This window comes from Lactuca serriola, chromosome 3 (assembly GCF_051521515.1).
Source record: "Lactuca serriola cultivar US96UC23 chromosome 3, Lser_US96UC23_V15, whole genome shotgun sequence".
NCBI classification, from domain to species: domain Eukaryota; kingdom Viridiplantae; phylum Streptophyta; class Magnoliopsida; order Asterales; family Asteraceae; genus Lactuca; species Lactuca serriola.
In genome coordinates this window covers 235,610,422-235,629,264 of record NC_136410.1, presented here as the reverse complement: position 1 = coordinate 235,629,264, position 18,843 = coordinate 235,610,422, and the positions used below count along the sequence as shown (strand labels likewise).

Sequence of the window (18,843 nt, the reverse complement as noted above, 5' to 3'; positions counted from 1 at the left end):
TCCTGGAGTGGACTATGATGAGACCTTTTCTCCAGTAGCCAAGATTAAGTCTATTTGGGTTCTGTTAGCCATAGCTGCATTTCATGACTATGAAATATGGCAAATGGATGTCAAAACCGCTTTCCTTAATGGAAAGTTGGCTGAAGATGTTTACATGAGTCAGCCAGAGGGTTTTGTTAGCAACGAGTACCGTAATAGAGTGTTTAAGCTTGAGAAATCCATTTATGGATTGAAGCAAGCACCTCGCAGATGGAATCTTTGCTTTGATGAAAAGGTCAAGGAATTTGGCTTTTCTAGGAGTGAAGATGAGTCTTACGTGTATGTCAAGGCTAGTGGGAGTATAGTTAGCTTTTTGGTGTTGTATGTGGATGACATACTACTCATAGGAAATGACATCCCAACTCTGCAGGAAGTTAAGTCATGGCTTGGGAAGTGTTTCTCTATGAAGGACCTAGGAGAAGCTGCCTATATTCTAGGGATAAGGATCTTCAGAGATCGGAGTAAAAGACTAATTGGACTTAGTTAGAGTACCTACTTGGATAAGGTGCTGAAGAGATTCAGCATGCAGGAATCCAAGAAAGGAGAGTTACCCATCCAGAGTAACGCCAAATTGAGTAAGACACAAAGCCCTAGCACTGAGGCTGAGATAGCAGAAATGAGTCGAATACCTTATGCTTCGGCTGTAGGATCAATCATGTATGCAATGACGTGTACTCGAACTGATGTAGCCTTTGCCCTGAGCATGGTTAGCAGGTATCAGGCGAACCCTGGCAAGGCACACTGGACTGCGGTAAAGAATATCCTCAAGTACCTACGGAGGACTAAGGACTGGGTCCTTACCCTCGGTGGGAGTGATGACTTGAGAGTTGTAGGGTATAGTGACGCTAGCTTCCAGACTGATAGGGATAATTTCCGCTCTCAGTCAGGTTGGGTCTTTACCCTAAATGGAGGAGCAATTTCTTGGAAGAGTTCCAAGCAAGAGACAGTGACTGATTCAACTTGTGAATCAGAGTATATTGTAGCTAGCGAGGCGGAAAAGGAGGCGATATGGCTGAAGAACTTCATTAGGGACCTTGGAGTTGTACCAGCTATAAAAGAGTCAATGGAAATTTTCTGTGATAGTGAAAGTGCTGTTGCCTTAGCCAAGGAACCATGGGATCACGGGAGATCCAGACACATCGAAAAAAAATACCATTTTATCAGACGTAGAATAGAAGAAGGACTCCTCGTGGCAAAGAGGGTATCATCGGATGAGAACCCAGCAGATCCCCTCACGAAGGGACTGACTCGGGTTAAGCATCTCTAGCATGCTCGGAGCATAGGGCTGAAGGATGATATTAGATTCAGTAGTTAGATAACCAAGAAATTTGTAAAGTGTAATTGACATTAGATGATGAATAAAAGGTGTTTTATTTATGAGTAAAGTGTTGCTATCTCTTGTCGATCGTTTACTATATTTCTTTTGCATGTTTTGACTTCCAGAATAATTTTGTTTGGTATAACATATTATTCAAACCTCCACAGTCGGTCATATGTCGGAAGTAGGTATGAATCAAGACTGTCATGATTGGTTGCAGAGGTCTAAGGTGTTGGACAAGGCTACAACAATCATGAGTGCTCATAAGTTCTGAGCATTAGACACAACCCACGCTCACTGGAATCACTTCATGGAATTCTATCTCGAGTGATCGTGAGACGGTAATATCATATAAGTTTTCAAACCTAGAGATATGATTTGTTACTTACAAGTTGGTTATGCATTGATTGTATGAAAACACATTGGTAACTCGATGTCATAAAACGTGCTTTTGTGTATAATTCAATGAGTGGTAGAACAAACATATGAGTCGAAGTTTATCTGTTCCTTCTTGGATTAGAAGCTGATATCTGGGCCCCTCGATGATTTTGTTTTGACCTATGTATCGGGCCCGGTCAGAACTAAGTTGATGTGTTCAATTAAGTTCTTTGTCAAACAAATTAGAAATCGGGAAACAAACTGCTGGACAATAAGTAAGACATTGTTCCATGTATTTGTCCGGTTGATATCTAGAACAGAGGATTATATGATCACTTATCTTAAATGGCGTATCAACATCTTCTCAGTTCCGAGAGACCTTGAAAGAGCTACAATTGCCGATCGGTTCCTGAAGTACTGGAGTTATAGTTAATAGACTTATCCAAGTGGGAGACTGTTGGATAAGGTGTCTAAGTCAATAACTATTTATGGTTAGTACTTTACCCGACCCGGCATGGTCCATTTGGGTTGCATGGCACCCTGCAATTGGATAGATTAAATGAGAGGAATAACACTTGGAGATTATTAATATATTATAAGTTCTAATATATTGATAATATTATTTGATTAGTTTGATCAAAAGAATTAATTTAGAATTAATTAAGTGATCAAAAGATAACTAATTAAATATATGGGTTGATTATGTAAATCATTCATATCTTGTATAGTGGGCTAAGAGGCTCCATGGATTATCAAGTTGGGTTCTACCCATAGGATGCTCCATGGATGCTCCATGGGAGTTACAAACCCATGGGTCATGGAAATGAAGAGTCATGACACATTAGGGTTTACATGGTGTAACCCTAGATGTGTCAACGCTATATAAGGATCCCATTCTCCACCAAAATCGGCTACACATGAGAAACTAGAGGGCTAGGCCGATTTCAAGAAGTGTGTATTCTCTCAAAAGTCTTTCCAAGAGCATTTGGTGTTGTGTGAAGCATTTGAGGCATCACACTTGGGGTGCTAGGCTCACATGGTTGCAAGGAACATAAGCAACAACAAGGTAAGTTATTCTATCTTTCATTCAAGTTAAAAATTGTTCCCCATGTATGCTAGATAGGAATATAACCTTGGAATTCAACTTTGCATGATAATTAGACAAACATAGATCCAAGGTTATTAGGGTTGCATGTACACTAAGGAAGTGTTAGAATGCTCAAATCCCATCAAAAACTACTTTTTACCACATAACTCTGTTCAGTCTTGGTAGAAGGCTGCTGTTATTAAAGAAAATATAGGATTTTCTGGAAAGAACTCTAATACACTGAAATCTATTAAACCATTTCATTATAAGGTTATTTGAATAAAATGTCACTAAATACTTATGAACTCACCAGCATTTGTAAAAATGCTGATACTCGCTTTTCAAATAACTTGTATTCTCAGGTCAGCATTAGACAGGTACATCCCCGGAGTTGTTGATGAAGATAGCTTAGTACCATGCTGTACTTATTATATTTACTTGTATTACCTTGTTGTATTGTAAAGTAAACCATGTAAAACTATTACTATTAATGCAATGTTTTGTTGTACTTTGATTACTATAATGCATGTGTTGTGATACTTGACATGACGTCATCAACCCTAGAACGTTTCCGCTGTTCCAGTTTTGGGGTGTGACAGATGGATTTTATCACCAAGTTGTCACAGACGGTAAAGGGTTTTCATGCTATATGGGTCATGAGTAGATCGATTGACTAAGGTTCCCATTTTATGGTTATCCGGGACAGTTCTTCGGCCGAAAAGTTGGTCGATTTTTATGTTCGGGAGATTGTTGCTCGCCATGGGGTTCCAGCCTCTATTGTTTCTAACCAAGATGTTCGGTTCACTTCCCGCTTCTTGTAGAAGTTCTGTGAGGAACTAGGTACGACGTTGCGTTTCAGCACTGCTTATCATCCGCAGACCGACGACCAGAGTGAGCGTACGATACTGACACTTAAGGATATATTATGTGCTTGTGTTATAGATTTTGGTGGGAGTTGGGATTCCTACCTACCCCTTGCGGAGTTCTCCTATAACAACAGTCATCACTCCAGCATTGGTGCTCTGCCTTTTGAGGTCTTGTATGGTCAGAGATTTCATACCCTAGTTTGTTGGGGGAGGTTGGTCATAGGGTTATGGGAAGGACCAAAGTAGTCCTTCAAACCACGAAGCTTATTCAACAGATCAGGCAGAGACTGCAGACCGTTCAGAGTCCACAGAAGAGCTATGCCGACCGGCGCCGATCCGATTTGGAGTTTCAGGTCGGTGATATGGTGTTACTGATGGTCTCACCTTAAAAAGGTGTGATACGCTTCAGGAAGAGGAGAAATTGGGTCCCTGGTATATTGGGCCTTTTTGAGTGATTGTCAGGGTTGGCAAGGTTGCATACAACTTGGATCTACCTGAGGAGCTCAGTCATATTCACATCACTTTCCATGTTTCCCAGATGCGAGAGGGTGTATTGGATGAGGATGCAGTGGTTTCCTTGAACGATATTCAGGTCGATGAGGGACTGAACTATGTCGAGAGGTCGGTAGCTATTTTGGAAAGAAATTTGAAGGTCTCGCACAACAAGGAGATACCTTTAGTAAAGGTATGGTGGCGGCAACGGAGGGGCTCCGAGTGAACCTGGGAGCGGAGGCTAGGATATGGGAGTATTATCCTTAGTTAAAGTCGCAACTGACTTCGAGGACGAAGTCTAGATCAAGTGGAGGAGAATTATAACATCCCGATGATAAGGTACTTCAAATTTCACCCCTTTAATTCATTTATATTTCATTTGGTCCCATAGTTCAAGAAATGTATGAAAAAAGGGCCTTAATGGCATTTTGGTAAATTAAGGCTTCAGAGTATGCCATGCGTATGTGGTGTACGCTGAGCATAGTAGGGCGCGTTGTAGTACGCTCCACGTACATCATTGTACATTGGGCATACTTTCTAAATGAGCAAACCCTAATTTTTAGGGTTTGGTTGATATTTAAGCGTCCTTATAACCTCATTTCCCTTCACATTATCATCCTCCACCCTCTCATTCGTGTTTGAAGCTCATATTCTCCTTGAAAAGCCATTCCTAACCTAAAAGTGTGTGACTGTGTGCATAGAAGAAGAAGAAGGAAGGCAGGATCATATTTGGACAGTGAAGCACTTTGGATCTAAGATTTACTATTCATTTGCAACTCTTCAAAGGTATAAAGCTTGCAACTTGATCTTTCAATCATGTAGAGCCTTGGATTTGAACATGGGCATAAGTACTTACGTCATTAAGAACTTATTGAGTTTTGAAGGATGCGAGGGTACGCCTCGTACCCTCGGTGTATGTTTGCGTACGAGCTCAACCATCATGATAGTGATCGCTTGTGAGGGTTTGGAGTATGCTCAATGTACCTCAGGAGTACGCTCCAGATATTCGCATTGGGTCAGCCTGAATGAGTTGACTCGGTTGGGTTGACTCGGATGGGTTGATTCAGTTGACTTTTACTCTGACCAAGTTTGACCTTGAGGGTATTTTGGGTATTATGGGATTTTGATGGAATTAGGTGCCGATTAGTGAGCTGAGATTCGGAGTCGTGACCTCATCAACTTTTGTCCAGTTAGTGAGGCGATTTTTCCTCACTGTACTTACGGGTCGAAGGCACCAATGTCGTCCCTTTGGATCGATATCTTGTTATGCATGCTATTATGGTGTAGTGATTTATTAGATCAGTATCATGATATGTTTTCTGTTGGCTGACTATATGTTTATATGTTTTGTATATCTATACATATTCGTTGATGGTTGAGGCTTTACTGCTTTATGTGTAAGCCAACATACCAAGGGCATTCGAACCTGATGGTTGAGAGGGCTCAAGGGTATTCCATCCCAAGGATGATAGGACCCATTATATATTGGCATTCCAAGGCGATGGTTGAAGGGTTTGGGGTATTCCAACCCGATGGTTGACTGGACCCATAGTGTATTAGCATTCCAACCCGATGGTTGATGGGCCTGGGGTATTCCAACCCGACGGTTGATTGAACCCGACATGCTGTTATTGTATATATGGTATTTGGTTATGTGTTGGTATTTTGGGGGAAACTCACTAAGCGTTGGCTTACAGTTTTGGGTTATGTTTCAGATACTTCAGACAACCACGGGAAGGCAAAGGCGTGACCGTACACATCCTCATGTTTTGGACTTATGATTTTGGGAACTCTGACGTTAAAATGCTTTTGAAACTACTTTTATAAACAATTTGTGAATTTGGTTGGTTTTAAAAAGCTTAAATTTATCATGATTTTAAATTTGTTACAAACTCGATTGTTTTGTCTTTACATTGCCACAATGTTGCCAATGGAAGGCCACGACGTGGGGATTCACTAAGATGATTTTGGGCTGTGGACCTTAAAGGTTGACCTTTAACCGTTGAATTGTTGACCTACGTTGTCTTTAGGTTATGATTGTTGGATTTAGTGTGTAGCATCTACTGAGGGGCATTGAGCTGTAGTTTAGCTGATCCCGTGAGTCAGGTGAGTCTTCTCACTATACTATATAGGATACTAGTTGTCTTTGTGACTCTTGCATGTGTATGTTGGGCTAAGCCTATTTATTATATGTTGGGTTGGACCCATTGATGTGTTGGGCTAGGCTCACTGGTATGTACATTGGGTTGGGCCCATTTGCATGTTGGGTGTAGCCCATTTTTATACATGTTGGGCTAGACCCATTTTCATGTTGGGCTGGGCCCATGGCTATGTTAGGCTCGGTCCGTTGTATTGTATGTGGTATTTTGGGGAACTCACTAAGCGTTGTGCTTAGGCTTTGTAGTTTAAACTTTTTGAAGTACTTCCAGCTCTAGAGGAAAACACCCGACGTGATTGCACCGCATCCCCCAGAGTTTATATCGCATTGGCTACTTGTGATTTTTACTCTATGATTTGAGAATACTATTACTTTTATTATCTTTTGGAACAAAATGAATGAATGGTTTAATTCATTAAAAATAAAATTTTTACATGGTATTTTTGAGACATGACATAATCTTTATAGAGGTCGTCCACACTAAAGTTATTCTATGTAACAGCCCGGATTTCCAGGTATCTTTTATGTTTTCAATTTTTGATGTTTGTGAGGGGACTCGGCGAGTTGGAGCTCAGACTCGCCGAGTAGGATCGCGATTCTGGACGCGGGTTCGCGCCTGGACTCGGCGAGTCCAGGGTATGGACTCGGCGAGTCCGTGCTGTTTAATGAAACCCTAATTTCTCGGGTTTGGGACCTATTTAAAGGGCCTTATGGCCGTCATTTGTGCTCACCAGTCCCTTGAGTGAAACCCTAATCGAGTGTGAGCGTTTGGAGCAAAGTAGGAGGCCATTATTGATCTTGGAAGTGTCATCTTGCAAGGGAAAGGGAGGATCAGCTAAGGGAAAGCAAGAGGAGCCACTTTCTGAGAGTTTGGAGTCCAGAACATCGCTATTGTGGTAATATCTTCGAGCTATCCTCTTCTATGTTGATGTTTGCATTGATTTAGGGCTTATTGAGCCCTTTTGTGGCTAGATCTAGTGCTCCCTTGGTCCCTTAAGCGATTTAGACCATAGATCTGGACCTTTGGAGGTCCAGAGTGTCCCTTTGCCCAAGCTTTTTGTGAAGCAATGGAGGTTTTGGATTGGAATCCTTATGCCTTAGGTTAAAATGCCATTTATGAGCCATGGGGTGTGTTCTGAACACCAAGATAAGGACTTTACGTGTTAAATCAGTCTAGGAAGGCCAGATCTATGAATTGTTGGAACAGATCTGACCTTAGAAGCAAGTTTGAGTGATTGCATGACATGGACTCGCCGAGTCCGATGATCAGACTCGGCGAGTAGCTTGAAGATTGCCTTCAGATCGCCAAGTGAGTGGTCCAGTCGAGTCATAGGTTGACTCAGTGAGTCAGGGCGAGTCAGAGAGGGTTGACAGGTGGACTGAGTTGAGCTGGGACTCGCCGAGTTGTTCTTGAGACTCGGCGAGTTGAGTCGGGGTGGCCCCGTGATTCTTCCAGGTGGAACTCGTCGAGTCAGGGGGAGAACTCAACGTGTCAAAAGGGAATCCTAGAGAAATTGGTGAAAACGTCTAGACTCGCCGAGTCGCCCTAGTGCACTCGCCGAGTCTGGTCAAAGTTGACCGTTGACCGTTGACCAAGAGTTGACTAGTGTTGACTTATAAAGGGTAGTCAACCTTAGTGGTAAAAATGTTAATAAGAGACGTATGATGATATAGGGAGATTGTAGCTCGGTGGATCGAGCACGTGTGATTCCAGAATTTGCTAGCTATCGATATTCACGAGGTGAATCTTCTCACTATACTGTACCCGGAAGGGTTTTGACTGTGTGACCGGAAGATCGGATATGGTATGAGACGTATGTGCTATATGTGAAAAGTTAATTGTTATATGCGCTAAGTATAATACGCTTGATATGGGCCGGAAGGCATTATGTTATGGGCCGGAAGGCGAATATGTTATGGGCCGGAAGGCGTTGTAATGTGGACCGTAAGGTTGGCGTGGGTAGGACCGGAAGGTTTACCCAGCAGGGACGGATGTCCCCTGAGACACATGGACCGGAAGGTCAGGGCCTGGAAAGGCGTATGTGCGTAAGTTGTATTTTGGGGAACTCACTAAGCATTTATGCTTACAGTTGTTGTGTATGTGTTTCAGGTACTAGCGAGGACCGTGGGAAGGCGCCGGAGTGATCTGTACACACTGATGGATGATTTATGATCTTGGGATTTATATTATTGTATTATGATATGATACGTTGGATATTTATGCCTTGTTTTGGGTGAAAATACATTTTTAGAAATGAAAAAATTTGTTTTAAAATTTCCGTTGTTACAATTTGGTATCAGAGCCTTGGTTTGAGGGATTCGGGTACACCTTCGGGCATAATTGAACTCAAACCGAGGATTTGAGGAAAACTTTTAAAAACAAAGGCATAAAATTTTTATAAAGGATTTTGTGGTAAACAAAAAAATGAAGCAGTGTGTACGATCAGCCAGCGCCCGAATAGTAAAGATCCCCAAAATACCCTTACAATGATGTGTTAAGAGATATGATATGATATGAGTTGTTATGCATGCTAGAAGACTAGGTATTCATGATAGGACTAGAGTGGACTGATTTGTGATGCCTTAGTCTAGGGAAGTCTATTGCTATGAGATGCTTTGTGAGCGAGCGGGTTGCTGGTGCATAACAAGAGTAGAGTACTCAGGATTCGGGGTTTGGGGAGGAGGACTTGGGATGAATGCTGATGCGGTGTGGTCGGTAGTATTGGGCCCGTACTACCGAAGACACCGGGTCAGTGGGCGACCCAAGTAAGAATCCCTGGGTATCGGAGACTGAGTAGGGTTGCGTTATCGAGTGCGATTATGCTCGATAGAGTCTCTGTTAGATCTATGTTGTATTTTAGAGGCATCATGGTTGGATCACGCCACAGACCGAGTACGAGCAATGTGAGTGATGAGGAGATTCGTCAGATGATTCATGAGGAGGTGGCTGCAGCAATCCGGGCTGAGATTTCGGAGATGTTTGGGTTTATTAAGACCACTTTGATGGAGACCTTTGATGAGCGGTACGCCGCGTTGACTGAGGCTGCAGCCGCTGCAGCTACCGCAGCTGTGGCCGCTGTCAGACCACAGGGAGGTGACTCGTTGCTGTTTCGGGAGTTCAGCAACACGAAGCCACTTGAGTTTGACAGGACGCAGGATCCGATCGCTGCGATGAGATGGATTGCTGATATCGAGGGATGTTTCTACACTTGTTCATGTCCGGAGCATCTGAGAGTACGGTTCGCCTTGAACCAGCTTCGTCTGGGAGCGAAGGATTGGTGGAAGTTCGTGACGGCGAACTTCACTTTGGCAGAGATTTCAGCTGTGACGTGGGAGAGGTTTACCTCTATGTTCAGAGACGAGTACGTTCCCCCGGTGGAGAGGGAACGGTTGGTTCAGGAGTTCTTGACCCTCAAGCAGGGTAATGATTCAGTTACGGTGATCACGCGGAAGTTTCATGAGAGGGCGATGTTCTGCCCCGAGCAGGTGTCCACAGAGCAGGCTCGGATGAGCCGGTATTTGGGTGTGTTGAGGAGGGATATTCGGGAGTTCGTGTCGAACTCAACATATCATACCTTTGCTGAGCTTCAGGCGAATGCCAGGAAGCGCGAGATCGAGTTGGAGACCCAGGCCAGGGAGGAGGCCGAGTCTCAACGGGTGGATCGGCGGCCGGCTCAGTCTCAGCCGGCAGCCAAGCGGACTAAGTCCACCGATTCGAGGACGGGAGGTCCGAAGGGCCGCACTTGCGGAAAGTGCGGCAAGGGTCACGAGGGGACATGTCGATCAGGTGCTTGCTACAAGTGTGACAAGGAGGGGCACATCGCTAGGGATTGCCCCAAGGGGTTTATGGTTTGCTTTCATTGCAACCAGACCGGCCATCGGAGGCCGAGTGCCCTCAGCTTCAGCAGGGACCTGCACCTGCTGCCAGGGTTACTGAGATTCGACCAGTGAAGGCCGAGGCCCCGAGGGCTCGTGGGAGAGCTTTCCAGTTGACTGCGAAGGAGGTCCGCGCTGCGCCTGATGTTGTGGCAGGTATGCTTTATTTCAAGTATTTATTTTGATGTTGAGATATTATGCTTATGTTATGATATGTGTAGGTACTTTCCTTGTGAATTCTGTACCTGCTTTAGTGTTATTTGACTCGGGTGCGAGTCGGTCTTTTGTATCTTTGGCCTTTAGTCGGCATATCAATGTTAGCCGTGAGCCGTTGAGTCGGCCTCTAAGAGTTTCTATAGCTGACGAGAGAGTGATTTGTGCCACGGAGGTTCTCCGGGGATGTGTATTAGAGATTTTCGGGGTTGAGTTTCCGATTGATCTGGTTCCTATTGCGATGGGTGATGTCTGTGTCATTGTGGGCATGGACTGGTTGAGCCGATTCGGCGCGGTTATCGACTGTGAGCGTCAGCTAGTGACCATACGAGACCCTAGTGGGGGAGTTCTTTCAGTGTACGGCGAGGGTACACGTTCGAGATCAGCTTTTTGTTCGGCCGCTAGGGCGAGGCAGTGTCTACAGCAGGGCTGTAAGGGTTATGTGGCGTATGTGATGGATACGCGGGTGGCTTCCGAGAGGCCGAGTTCAGTTGAGGAGGTTCCGGTGGTGCGTGAGTTTCCAGATGTTTTTCCCTAGGAGTTGTCGGGTGTGCCTCCTGTGAGGCAAGTGGAGTTCAGTATTGAATTGGTTCCGGGGGCCGCGCCTATCACTAAGGTGCCTTATCGCCTTGCACCTCCAGAGATGCAAGAGTTATCCTCGCAGCTTCAGGAGCTGCTGGGGAAGGGATCTATTCGGCCGAGTAGCTCGCCGTGGGGAGCACCTATTTTGTTCGTCAAGAAGAAGGATGGTTCACACCGGATGTGCATTGATTACCGGGAGTTGAACAAGCTGACGATCAAGAATCGTTACCCGTTACCGAGGATCGACGATTTGTTCGATCAGTTGCAGGGAGTATCTTGGTTCTCCAAGATCGATTTGAGGTTTGGATATCATCAGGTGAGGGATTGGGATTAGGACGTCCAGAAGACAGCATTCAGGACGCGTTATGGACATTATGAGTTTGTGGTGATGCCTTTTGGGCTCACCAATGCCCCGGCGGTGTTCATGGATCTCATGAACAGAGTATGTAGGCCGATGTTGGATCGATCGGTGATTGTATTTATCGATGATATTCTGGTATATTCGAGATCTAGAGAGCAGCATGAGGAGCATTTGAGGGAGGTCCTTGAGGTCCTGAGATCGGAGAAACTTTATGTAAAGTTCTCCAAGTGTGATTTCTGGTTACGGGAGGTCCAGTTCTTAGGACATCTTGTTAACCAGGAAGGGATACTGGTCGATCCGGCCAAGGTTGAGGCGGTGATGAATTGGGAAGCGCCGAAGTCACCCTCTGAGATCAGGAGTTTCCTTGGGTTGGCAGGGTATTATCGGAGATTTATCAAGGATTTCTCCAAGATCGCAGTGCCACTCACCAGGTTGACCCAGATGGGTGTTGCTTTTTCATGGGGTCCCGAGCAGCATACCTCCTTTGAGACACTTCGCCAAAGGTTGTACGAAGCCCCGGTATTAGCTCTCCCGAAAGGGATGGAGGATTTTGTAGTATATTGTGATGCATCGATTTTGGGGCTGGGAGCGGTACTGATGCAGAGGGGGCATGTGATAGCATATGCATCGAGGAAGTTGAAGCCTCATGAGACGAGATATCCCACGCATGATCTAGATTTGGGGGCAGTAGTGTTCGCCCTCAAGATTTGGCGTCACTACTTTTATGGGGTTCGGTGTATGATATACACGGACCATAAGAGTTTGAGGTACTTGATGGATCAGCCCAACCTAAATATGCGGCAGAGGAGGTGGTTGGATGTGGTCAAGGATTATGATTGTGAGATCCTGTACCACCCAGGCAAGGCTAATGTGGTAGCCGATGCTTTGAGCCGCAGGGCGGAGAGCACTCCACTGCGGAATTTATGTTTGAGATTGACCGTGATCGCTCCGGTACTGGATGCCATTCGTGGGGCATAGGCCGAGGTTGTGCAACCTGAGATGCAGAAGAAGGAACAGGTCGTGGGGTTGGTTTTGGAGTTTGTCAAGGATGGTCGAGGGCTTATGACCTTTCAGGGTCGGATTTGGGTACCGTTTGTGGGCGGTACGCGTACTACTTTGATGGAGGAAGCGCATCGATCGAAATTTTCGATTCATCCCGGGGCTACGAAGATGTATTTGGATTTGAGAAAGGAGTATTGGTGGCCCTGTATGAAGAGAGACGTCTCATGGTTTGTTGAGAGGTGCTTGACCTGCCGTAGGGTTAAGGCCGAGCACCAGAGGCCACATGGCAAGTTGCAGCCATTGGAGGTTCCCGAGTGGAAGTGGGAACAGATCACTATGGATTTCATCACCAAATTGCCGAGGACTGCCAGAGGAGTTGATGCGATTTGGGTGATTGTGGACAGGTTGACGAAGAGCGCTCACTTCCTTGCCATCAGTGAGGGTTCTTCAGCGGAGAAATTAGCGGAGGTATATGTGAGAGAAGTGGTATCTCGGCATGGGATGCCGATCTCGATTGTTTCGGACCGTGATGTGCGTTTCACTTCCAGATTCTGGAAGAAATTTCATGAGGAGTTGGGTACTAAACTGCATTTTAGTACCGCATATCATCCCCAGACAGACGGTCAGAGTGAGCGGACGATTTAGACGCTTGAGGATATGCTCCGCGCATGTGTGTTGGACTTCGGGGGTAGTTGGGATGCGTATTTACCCTTGGCAGAGTTCTCTTACAACAACAACCATCATTCGAGCATTGGTATGCCGCCCTTTGAGCTGTTGTATGGGAGGAGGTGTCGGACCCCCATTTGCTGGGGTGAGGTTGGGCAGAGAGTGATGGGTAGTACAGAGATCGTGCTTCAGACGACAGAGCAGATTCAGCAGGTCAGACAGAGGTTGTTGACCGCCCAGAGCCGACAGAAGAGTTATGCGGACAGACGTCGATCCGAGCTTGAGTTTCAGGTCGGTGATCTCGTTCTCCTGAAAGTCTCTCCTTGGAAAGGAGTGATTCGATTCAGGAAGAGGGGCAAATTGGGGCCCCGATATATTGGTCCATTCCGTGTGGTTGCGAGGGTAGGCCGGGTAGCCTATCGTTTGGATTTGCCAGCAGAGTTGGGGCAGATTCACGACACTTTTCATGTTTCGCAGCTGAGAAAGTGTATAGCCGATGAGTCGGCAGTGGTTCCATTAGAGGATATTCAGGTGGATGCGAGCCTGAATTATGCCGAGAGGCCGGTGGCCATCAGAGATCGAAAGATCAAGGTTCTGAGGAACAAGGAGGTACCCTTAGTGTTGGTTCAGTGGCAACATCGGAAGGGATCAGAGATGACCTGGGAGCCGGAGCGAGAGATGTGTGAGCAGCATCCGGAGCTATTTTCAGAGCGAGAGTTCGAGGGCGAAGTCTAGTTCTAGTGGGGGAGAGTTGTAACAGCCCGGATTTCCAGGTATCTTTTATGTTTTCAGTTTTTTGATGTTTGTGAGGGGACTCGGCGAGTTGGAGCTCAAACTCGCCGAGTAGGATCGCGATTCTAGACGCGGGTTCGCGCCTGGACTCGGCGAGTCCAGGGTATGGACTCGGCGAGTCCGCGCTGTTTAATGAAACCCTAATTTCTCGGTTTTGGGACCTATTTAAAGGGCCTTATGGCCGTCATTTGTGCTCACCAGTCCCTTGAGTGAAACCCTAATCGAGTGTGAGCGTTTGGAGTAAAGTAGGAGGCCATTATTGATCTTGGAAGTGTCATCTTGCAAGGGAAAGGGAGGATCAGCTAAGGGAAAGCAAGAGGAGCCACTTTCTGAGAGTTTGGAGTCCAGAACATCGCTATTGTGGTAATATCTTCGAGCTATCCTCTTCTATGTTGATGTTTGCATTGATTTAGGGCTTATTGAGCCCTTTTGTGGCTAGATCTAGTGCTCCCTTGGTCCCTCAAGCGATTTAGACCATAGATCTGGACCTTTGGAGGTCCAGAGTGTCCCTTTGCCCAAGCTTTTTGTGAAGCAATGGAGGTTTTGGATTGGAATCCTTATGCCTTAGGTCAAAATGCCATTTATGATCCATGGGGTGTGTTGTGAACACCAAGATAAGGACTTTACGTGTTAAATCAGTCTAGGAAGGCCAGATCTATGAATTGTTGGAACATATCTGACCTTAGAAGCAAGTTTGAGTGATTGCATGACATGGACTCGCCGAGTCCGATGATCAGACTCGGCGAGTAGCTTGAAGATTGCCTTCAGATCGCCAAGTGAGTGGTCCAGTCGAGTCATAGGTTGACTCAGTGAGTCAGGGCGAGTCAGAGAAGGTTGACAGGTGGACTGAGTTGAGCTGGGACTCGCCGAGTTGTTCTTGAGACTCGGTGAGTTGAGTCGGGGTGGCCCCGCGATTCTTCCAGGTGGAACTCGTCGAGTCAGGGGGAGAACTCGACGTGTCAAAAGGGAATCCTAGAGAGATTGGTGAAAACGTCTAGACTCGCCGAGTTGCCCTAGTGCACTCGCCGAGTCCGGTCAAAGTTGACCGTTGACCATTGACCAAGAGTTGACTAGTGTTGACTTATAAAGGGTAGTCAACCTTAGTGGTAAAAATGTTAATAAGAGACATATGATGATATAGGGAGATTGTAGCTCGGAGGATCGAGCATGTGTCATTCCAGGATTTGCTAGCTATCGATATTCACGAGGTGAGTCTTCTCACTATACTGTACCCGGAAGGGTTTTGACTGTGTGACCAGAAGGTCGGATATGGTATGAGACGTATGTGCTATATGTGAAAAGTTAATTGTTATATGCGCTAAGTATAATATGCTTGATATGGGCCGGAAGGCATTATGTTATGGGCCGGAAGGCGAATATGTTATGGGCCGGAAGGCGTTGTAATGTGGACCATAAGGTTGGCATGGGTAGGACCGGAAGGTTTACCCAGCAGGGATGGAAGTCCCCTGAGACACATGGACCGGAAGGTCAGGGCCTGGAAAGGCGTATGTGCGTAAGTTGTATTTTGGGGAACTCACTAAGCATTTATGCTTACAGTTGTTGTGTATGTGTTTCAGGTACTAGCGAGGACCGTGGGAAGGTGCCGGCGTGCTCTGTACACACTGATGGATAATTTATGATCTTGGGATTTATATTATTGTATTATGATATGATACGTTGGATATTTATGCCTTGTTTTGGGTGAAAATACATTTTTAAAAATGAAAAAAATTGTTTTAAAATTTCCGTTGTTACATTCTATCTACACAAAGTCAAAGAAACAATCATGTATAATTGTGCACATTAAATACTTTACTATTTGATTTGATATAGTTTTAATCATAAATTAATAAAACGTATTTGTAATATTAACAAAGGGACAGGAAAAAAGAAAAAAAAATCTTTGGTATAGGTTTTTATACATATCATCTAAAAAGTGTTTGGATTTTAAGGAATCCGTATTTAGTGAGAAACCATCCAAAATATTCTCACTCGTAAAAATAGAGGAAGATGGTGTTGGGGCGTGTTTGGCACTGAGCTTTTGGAAGCGTTTGGAAGCTTCTAGCTTTTAGCTTTTGACAAAACACTCTAGTTTAAACAAAAAGTTTTGTTTGTTAGTACGAGCATTTAACTTTTAGTTTAAACAAAACACTCCAAATCTAAAAAGCTAATTCATGTAGCGTTTAACAAAACGCTACTTAGCTTTTGAAATCAATTTTCATAATTACCTTTAAAAGTATATTTATATATTTATTTATTTTTAATCAATTGTCATTTTATGTAATTTTATATATCTCAAAAGTTTTCAGCTACTTTTGTCAGATACTCATATAACAAATAAAAATTATAGCTTCCCGCTACCAGCTACCCACTAAACCTTTTGTTTTTTTTTTAGAGCAAAGGCTGCCTTTGACAGATTTGCAGACATGGCACCAATCTCGTATACATATCTGGCTCATCTTTATGCGCTTTCGTGTTTGTGTTTCGGGATGAAAACAAAAGAGAGAGGCAATAGACTTCAAAGAGAAAGTACTACAGATGGAAAGGAAATAAGAAAACCCACACAATGTTCCTTCACAACATGAGGAAATTAATAAAAAACTAATTCTACTGAAGACTAGATAAATGGTTGACTCTTATACCCAACGTGCTTCTAAAATCCGGTCAAAGCTTTTACCCACTTCTTTATTATTTAAGACAAAAGATGCATAATTTAATCAATGAACCACGAAGAAAACAATTTAATCAACATTATCCAACATAGCCTTCAGTTCTTGGTAGCCGGTTGTAGCAATTTTCACAAACCTTGCGCACGAGCAATGTTTACATCCGGATACAATTATTGTAATTGGTTTTGTTAAGTTTTGAATTTTGATACCAGTTCGGGAATAAATGTATGGAAACACTTGAGGCAATATCTTTTATAGAAAATAATTCAAACTTACTGCAGAAACATAAACAGAAGAAGAAAACAGGGGAATCTACCTTCTGTTTTTACAACCGTGTCGTACGTACAGAATGTAAAAGCCTAAACTAAAATGCATGACAACTCCTGAAAATATAGGAAACTATTTAACGACACTTGTGCCGAAGAAACCGCTGGAAGAAACTCTAATGGATAAGGTTAATCTTTTTTTAAACGTTTTAGACCACTTTTTTTTTGTAACTTCAAGTCTTCAACTTTGGCATGCAGCTACTATGACTGTACTTTGGGTTTAGCTCCAACACAATATATATGTAATCTAGCAAGCCTTTTGAAGCAGCATCAATGGTTAAGTGTGGTAAAGTTGAAGTTCGAACAAGAAGTCTTATGGCTTAATAAAGAAGAACTGAATCCGAAAGTTGAATTGTCTAGATCGAATAGCAGAAAATTGTTTTCCATCTGAAACGTCCCGATCACAATCCCATATTCACTTGTCGCACCACCATTAACAAATGCAAGACAAGCCACATCTTTCCTTACTTGTTGCATGGAATTACTTGATGATATTCTCCATTTCTTCCCACCTTGGAGTTTCAAAACTATATCCGGCATCTTCAAAATCGAAAGGGAATGTCCAATTCGATTCTTTAAACAAAAAGCAAAGGGTGCCACTGGCCTTGCACGGAGGATTCCCAATGTAGCAACTGAAAACATACGAACCACTTGCTTATAAATGTCTGCTCTAAGAATGGTGTAAGAATCAATCGTACTAAGCTTGGTGGTGGTTTTTGAAACATCAATCGACCTTCCCTTAACGGTTATCGATTTGACACCAATAAAATAACCAAAAGAATTGGTATGATTTAGTAATGGAGTATAAGAGAGTAAACTTTTTAGATCTACATCTGACTTCGGAAGAAGATAATATGGTCCGCTCCCAAAGAACATAACCCCACGAGCAGACAAGGAGCTAGGCAAACATAGAGCAAAAGTGTTATTAAAAGGTTGAAATAATAAAGCCGGCAATGCTTTACGAGATGAGGAAAACGCCATTACACCACTAACATTAGCAGGGAATGACTCAAACATAGAAGATGGAGCACATGCCGCGTTACCATGACTAACATAGGAATCCAAAAAAGGGTTTTTCCCGTCACTACCCCTGAACGTGAAAGTGTCAAAGTTGAGTAGGGCTTGACCACATGTCTTGTTAACCGGGTTCACGACATTAACAGGGCATATGCAGTCTCCGGAACCAGGTAATGTCGAAGTGTTGGTTACTGGAAGACATGAAGGACTATCATAAGAGTAAGATGTGCGGACATCTGTGCATGCGTACTCTTCACAAGAAACCGGGTGAGTGCAACCGAAGCAATTGCTGCTTTCATAAATCCAACTATTCCAGTCTACAGTGCAGTCATGCCATGTGAAAGGAGCGTCTATGTCTATAATGAAGTTTTTATATACGGCTGGTATATATACCCATATAGCAATCTCCATCTGAATGCTATAGAGTGGTGTAGCAGCATCGGCATGTTTTCTTAGTGGTGCAACTTGGGAAGTATAAGGATAAGGTTCTAGAAATTGTGCTATAGCTACAGGTTCGTGGGAGATGAAGGCTAGAAGGAGAACGATTATTAGTAGATGAGGAGCCATATTTGGATGTTTGATGAGGAGAACCATTAGGTTTTATAGGGATATGTAAAGAAGTAGTCGTTGATCCTCACATGCATGATACAACTCATAATCTTGAAGTATAACTGTATAAGTAATACAACATGGCGAAGAGTTGAATGTATGCATGTTACTTGTAAAAGAAGGTTTAGCTTGAATTTAAAAAGTAACTCGACTTTATGTGAAATCAAATCAAGATCAAGGACTTAGTCGTTGTGACCTTTAACAAATGATTTTTTTATAAAATTAATTGTATGGTAATACTATACCGTCTTGAACAACCATTTCAAAAAGGGTATTTTACATAAAAGTTACTACGGTTTTTTTCATTTTAATGTTTACACAATGTTATTTTATTTTTTTTCCAATTTAGCGTTATGTTTTCTTAGTTGTTGAAATGTTTGTCATTTATCCGA

General features: G+C 43.8%; 1 protein-coding gene across 1 annotated transcript; it reads right to left on the bottom strand.

Annotated features, from left to right (window-relative positions):
* Positions 1 to 16,749: 16,749 nt before the first annotated feature.
* LOC145093725 (putative aspartic proteinase GIP2) lies at positions 16,750 to 18,470 on the bottom strand. Its single transcript, XM_079031957.1, has one exon. It carries the CDS (start codon positions 18,434 to 18,436, stop codon positions 17,096 to 17,098), a length of 1,341 nt encoding a protein of 446 aa, XP_078888083.1. The 5' UTR covers positions 18,437 to 18,470; the 3' UTR covers positions 16,750 to 17,095.
* Between the last annotated feature and the right edge of the window lie 373 nt (positions 18,471 to 18,843).